Genomic DNA, 6110 nt, shown 5'->3' on the forward strand with positions numbered 1-6110 from the left:
TCAGTCCCAAACTGATGCCAACATGTCCCAGGCCAGGTGAATCCAGAAGTGGACTTGCAGCCAGAACTCCGCTGACAGCGCTGCTTGGGACTGCAGATCTGCTTCTGTGGCGCTCCAAAAAGAGCTTGGTGTTGGCCACTGCAAGTCTCTCAGTAGCTCTGAAACATTCACAAGCACACACAGAGTCATCTTTGGCAGGAAGGCTTTTGCAAAGTTACCCTCCACAGCCTTGGCTACTACTCGACTTCTAAAAGCCAAGGGCATGAAGAGCGTCCAAAACAAGCACATCCTTTGATCTGAGCTTGTTCACAGGGCCTGTTTCTAAGAAATCACACCAAGTGCAAGGAGCAGCCAGTGTCACCTCCAGAAGAACTCTGGCCTACCCTGGCCTTCTCAAGGAAAGCTCAACCCTCAGACCCGCTGCCAAAACAGAAGCCAAGAAAGAGCCGCCTTATTTTGGATTCACAGAATCCAACTCTCTTCTCCCAGAGGCCTCTCCTTATTCAAACAGGAAAGGGCACAAGATTCATCTTCTCTGTCACCCACGGCATGAGGAGAGGAGAGACTGGCAAAAAGACTGCCTGCTAAAACAACCTCAACTTGAAAAGACACCAATAATGCCAGAGTGGTGCTGCTGTGGGGTTACTGCTGGAACTCTAAAGAGAAAGGAAGACAGGTCTGAGGAAAGGAAGGCTCTGAAGGAACTTTCCCACAAAGATGCCACGTTCTGCTTTCACACCTGACGCTGGCCAGATGTAGAAAAGGGATTTCCAAGGAAAATGCAGGAGGAAAAAGGAGTCTGTTCTTACCAGTCCAAAAAAGCAGGGACTTACCTTTCCAGTTTCTTGGCGAGGCTTTTTCTGGTTTTGGCTTCCACCAGATACAGCTCTTTGTACTTGTCCACTTCTGCCTGGGTGGATTCTTTTTGAAAAGGTCTTTCTGCTTGGTTGCTTTTTGTCCTTCCCAGTGCACGTTCCAGATCTCTAATTCTGTCTTCTAACTGTTTTTTCAGTGAGTCCACATGACTGGCTCTGATTTCTTCTAAGGTGTCCTGGTGGGCTGCCTGTGCCTGAAGGAGACAGTGCACCTTCAACCACCACAAGAAAAAGAGAGCTCTGCCCAGCACAAAATTGCACACACCCAGTTCCAAGGGCCCAGCCTTACTCAGAGAGGCGGCTCTGCCTCCTCACTCCCAGCAGCAACCAAGGCAGAACCCAGGAGCTACCAGGGCAAACAATTCTTTGCAGTGGGAAAGAAGCCCAAATGAGCACTCTGCTTCAAAGCTACTAATGAAGAGACACTGGGTCTGTAGGACAGGGCATGTCCAAAAGGATTCTTCAAAGACAAGAAGAGCTTCCACATCCACCTCCAGCCCCTCACCCACACCACTGGAATTTCAGTGACTCCTTTTCTGAGCACTTTCACCCCCTACAAGGACAAAGCAGCACCTGTAGGTCTGGCCATGACAGCTGCAAGTTGCCAAACCCATTCAAGGATGAGCAGTGAGAAGCAGAGCAGCGCACAGAGATCCCCCCAAGCACTGCAAAGTGGGAATCTGCCTTGGGCAGCCTTTGGATTCAGGGACCTGCCAGCACATTCCACACCCATGACAGCACTCCTGCCCAACCAGATTGCCTTCTGCCACTGCCTTCAGCAAAGACAGAAGCTAACCCACAGAATACAGGAGCAAAAGAAAAAGACCAAACACCATGGCCACAAGAGAAGTTTACATAGTGCCTGTGGACACTGGGGAGAAATTCACTTACTTGCAAAAACTCATTGACTTCTTGGAGTTTTTGTCTTATTTCCTGGTCTGCTTGTTCTTCCACCTCTCTTTTACACTGTTCGAGTTGGCTGCGATCCACCACGTTGGTCTCCAAATGATGGTGGAGTTTTGCCAGCTCTTCTTGCAGCTGGCATTTGTCCATGGCCAGGTTCTCGCACTCCCCACGCAGGGCAGACAGCTCTTCTTGCAAAGCCTGATTTTTGGCCTCCAGCTGCGTGCACTGTTCATGTTCCTTGTCCAACTGCTGGGAAAGTTCAGCAACCTGCAGACAGAAAGAACAAAAAAGGAGCTCAGCATGGTTTACAGGCAGTGAATTCTGGGAAAACCTCAAAAGGAGGTGCCCAGGGAGACTTTATTCATCATCTGCTGGCTCAGGACTAGACACAAAGTGCAACCAGGCTTTTCTTTTCCAGCAAGAACAGCTTTCCCATCATTTGTCATGGGATTCCTCAGCTTCCCAGCCTTTTGGAGTTCCTCATGCAAAAATGCTCCACGCTTCTGGACTCCAAAGGAATGACTGCAAAGGCAGGAAGCCATTCTACAGGGATGCCTTCAAACCCAAGCGTGGCTCTGACAGACGCCGCTTCAGCAACGGATCCGAGTGACGAGCGGAGAAGGGATCAGAGGTTCTGTGCCACTGCTGCACAGGCACAGCAGCCTCAACAGCACTGCTGGGAACAGTCCTTCTTGCTCCCCGCCACAGGATGGGCTGAAACAGCTCCCCGTGAGCAAGAAGGGACAGATTTTCCCCTGGGAGGCCCCTGTCCTCCTTGGGCCCTGGGCAGCAACAACACTGTGGAGAAAAGCCAAACCTCAAGTGCCTCCTGCTCAGCTCGTGCCTGAGACAGGGCTCAGGGGCTGATGGTGCCCTGCCAGTGACAGCGCTGTTCCTCCCCTCTCTGCCAGGGCAGCAATTCATCTGGCACACCCAGAGGACGCTGTCACAGCCTCCCTCCAGCTGCAGCCAGGCCTGAGCTGGGCCCCACTGCTCTCAGCCCATGCACGTGGTGTCCTGCCAGGACGGCAGACCTGCCCATCCCTCAGGCCCAGCCGGGGGATCTGCACTCTTGGCTGACCCCGCTCACTCTCAGGGGACCTGTTCTGCTCTTCTTGCTCAGGGCCTGTGGGACGGCTCCCTGGCCCCTCAGCTCACGCACCCTGCCAGGCTGGCTGCCACTCCTGGCTTGCCCCTCCTCTGCAGGACAGCCTGGCCTCCATCAGCCCTTACACCTACTGCTTTGCCCTCAACATTTCCATCTTTCCCCACAAGGAGAACTACCCCGGATTAGTTCGAGTCATCTCCCACTGGAACAGCAGGAGGAGCATTAAGAAAAGCCCATCACATCCAAAATGCAGCCAAGGGAAACAAAATCATCAACATGACAGGAAATAGAGGGAATGCATCCCCCAGCTTTCAAAAGAAGGAACACCACAACCAAAGAGCCCCACCCAGAGCGCAGCTCACCTCTCTTTGGAATCTATCAACTTCCTTGACCTTTTCAGAATATCTCCTCTTCATTTCTTCCAGCTGGGACTGACTTCCTTTCTCTTCATTAACCCGGAGTTGCCTCCTCTCTATCCTCAGAAGCTTTTCCAGCCTGCACAGCAAATTAGTCAAGAAAACCATGAAACACAGGAAGAACCAGCCTTTCCCCCACGGTCTCACAGAAACAGCACAGACAGCATCCAAGCCTAGAATGGCTTGGCTTGGCAGGGACCTTAAAGATCATCCAGTTCCAAGCCTCCTGCTGTGGGCAGGGACACCTTCCACCAGACCAGCTTGTTCACAACCCCATCCAACCTGGCCTTGAACACTTCCAGCCATGGGGCATCCACAGCTTCTCTGGGCAACCGGTTGCAGTTCCTCACCACCCTCACAGCAACCAATTTCTTCCCAGGATCAAATCTAAACCTACTCTCTTTCCATTTGAAGCCATTCCCCCTTGTCCTCTCACTACCTGCTCTTTTAAATGCACTCTCTTCATCCTTCTTGTGGGCTCCCTTCTCACCCCAAAAGGCCACAATTAGGTCACCCCAAAGCCTTCTCTTTTCCAGGCTGAAGGGTTGCAATTGTCCCAGCCTTTCCTCCTAGCAGAGGTGCTCCATCTTTCCAAGCACCTTGGTGGCCTCCTCTGGACTCAGTCCAACAGCTGGAGGTCCTTGCTGTGCTGAGGAGCCCAGAGCTGGATGCAGCACTCCAGCTGGGCTCTCCCAGGGGCAGAGCAGAGAGGCAGAATGCCCTCCCTCCACCCGCTGGCCACGCTGCCTTGGACGCAGCCCAGGACACAATTGGCTCTCTGGGCTGCGAGCGCACATCGCCGGCTCATGTCCGGCCTCTCCTCCAGCCCAAGGGCTTCTCGGCAGGGCTGCTCTGCCCCTCTTCATCCCCCAGCCTGCACTGATACAGGGGCTGCCCTGAGCCACGGCCAGCAGCTTGCACTGGCTCTTGGTAAACCATCAGCAGATTGCCATGGGCCCACTTCTCCAACTGGTCCAGGGCCCTCTGGATGGCATCAGCTGTGTCAACCACACCCCTCAGCTTGGTGGCAGCTGCAAATTTGCTGAGGGCGCACTCCATCCCTTCCTCTGGATCATTAGTGAAGAGATTAAAGAACACTGGGCCCAGTCCAGACCCCTGAGGGACACCACTCGGCACTGATGGCCCTCAGCACTCTGAGCCATTGATCACCACCTCTGCATGGCACTGTTCACCCAATTTCTTATCCATCTAACAGTCCACACATTGAATCCTTCTCTCTCCACTTTGGAGAGAAGGATGTTGTGGGGGACTGTGTCAAAGGCTTCCCAGAATGACAGGGAGATGACATGGGTAGCCCTTGTCCACTGAGGCAGTCACTCCATCTTAGAAGGCCACCAGGTCGGTCAAGCAGGACTTGCCCTTGGCGAAGCTGTGCTGGTGCTTCCAATCACCTCCCTGTCATCCACGTGCCTTGACAGAGCTTCTAGAAGGATCTTTTCCATCACCTCCCCAGGCACAGAGGGCAGGCTGACAGGTTGGCAGTTCCCAGGGCCCTCCTTTCTACCCCTTTCAAAGATGGGCACAGTGGGTTTCCCTTTTTCCCCTCACCCGGGACTTCCCCTGACTGCCACGACTTTTCAAACATCAAGGAGAGGGTCTTGGCAACTCCATCAGACCCTGGTGGCCAATGGAGGGCAATAATGCTGGCCAGATGGAGAAGATGGATTCCCAAGGAAAATGCAGGAAGAAAAAGGAGTCTCTTATTACCTCTCCAAACAAGCATGGACTTACCTTTCCAGTTTCTTGGCAAGGCATCTTCTGGTTTTCACTTCCTCCACATACAGCTCTTTGTACATTTCCATCCCTCCCTGAGTTGCTTCTTTACGAGAAGCACTCTCTTGTTGGGTGTTTTTGATCCTCTCCAATTCACTTTCCAGATTTCTAATCCTTTTTTCCAACTGGATTCTCATGGAAACACAATGACTGTCTTCAGTTTGTCCTAGTGGGGCCTGGTGGGCTGCCTGTGCCTGAAGGAGACAGTGCACCTTCAACCACCACAAGAAAAAGAGAGCTCTGCCCAGCACAAAATTGCACACACCCAGTTCCAAGGGCCCAGCCTTACTCAGAGAGGCGGCTCTGCCTCCTCACTCCCAGCAGCAATCAAGGCACAACCCAGGAGCTACCAGGGCAAACAATTCTTTGCATTGGGAAAGAAGCCCAAATGAGCACTCTGCTTCAAAGCTCCTAATGAAGAGCCTGTGGACACTGGGGAGAAATTCACTTACTTGCAAAACGAGGCTGACCTCTTGTAGCTTTGCACTTCTTTCCTGGTCAGCTCCTTCTGCCACCTCTCCTGTACACTGTTCTCTTTGGCTGCCATCCAGCACCAAAGTCTCCAAATGGTGGTGGAGTTTTGTCACCTCTTCTTGCAGCTGACATTTGCTCTTCTCCAGTTGTTCACACTTCCCAAGCAGAGTGGACAGCTCTTCTTGCAAAGCCTGGTTTAGGGCCTCGAGCTGCATGCCTGTTCCAGGCTCCATGTCCAGATGCTGGGAAAGTTCACCACCCTGGACACAGAAAAAAAAAAGAAAAGAAAACTCAGCGTGATCTAAAGGCAGTGAATTCTGGGAAAACCTCTCAAGGGGGTGGCCATGGCAACTGTATTTATCATCTACTGGAAACCAGCCTAGGAAACACTTGAAAGATTCCCCCACAGAAAGAAGAAACTTTACACCTACTTAAGAATTTGGGAGACACTTCTGGCAACAATACTTCTGGGTCCCTTGGAGCTCATGATGAAACTCCTCATTTAGAATCTAAGAATTCCTCCAGTGTCCAGCACAC

At 52.4% G+C, this 6110-nt stretch overlaps 1 protein-coding gene across 1 annotated transcript; it reads right to left on the reverse strand.

Annotated features, from left to right (window-relative positions):
• LOC135406264 (ankyrin repeat domain-containing protein 26-like) lies at positions 1-3328 on the reverse strand. Its single transcript, XM_064640691.1, has 4 exons — positions 3252-3328; positions 1767-2048; positions 834-1069; positions 1-247 (listed from the first exon to the last, which is right to left on the reverse strand). Exons 1-4 carry the CDS (start codon positions 3303-3305, stop codon positions 1-3), a joined length of 819 nt encoding a protein of 272 aa, XP_064496761.1. The 5' UTR covers positions 3306-3328.
• Positions 3329-6110: the final 2782 nt, after the last annotated feature.

Source organism: Pseudopipra pipra, chromosome W (genome assembly GCF_036250125.1).
Source record: "Pseudopipra pipra isolate bDixPip1 chromosome W, bDixPip1.hap1, whole genome shotgun sequence".
Classification (NCBI taxonomy): Eukaryota; Metazoa; Chordata; class Aves; order Passeriformes; family Pipridae; genus Pseudopipra; species Pseudopipra pipra.

What these genes read in the sequence shown, in the direction of transcription:
- LOC135406264 (XM_064640691.1), bottom strand. Translation starts at nt 3,305, where the DNA reads ATGAAGAGGAGATATTCTGAAAAGGTCAAGGAAGTTGATAGATTCCAA. An exon ending in TTGATAGATTCCAAAGAGAG is followed by an intron (nt 2,049 to 3,251) that starts GTGAGCTGCGCT and finishes TTCTGTCTGCAG; the next exon opens with GTTGCTGAACTTTCCCAGCA. An exon ending in AAGTCAATGAGTTTTTGCAA is followed by an intron (nt 1,070 to 1,766) that starts GTAAGTGAATTT and finishes TGTCTCCTTCAG; the next exon opens with GCACAGGCAGCCCACCAGGA.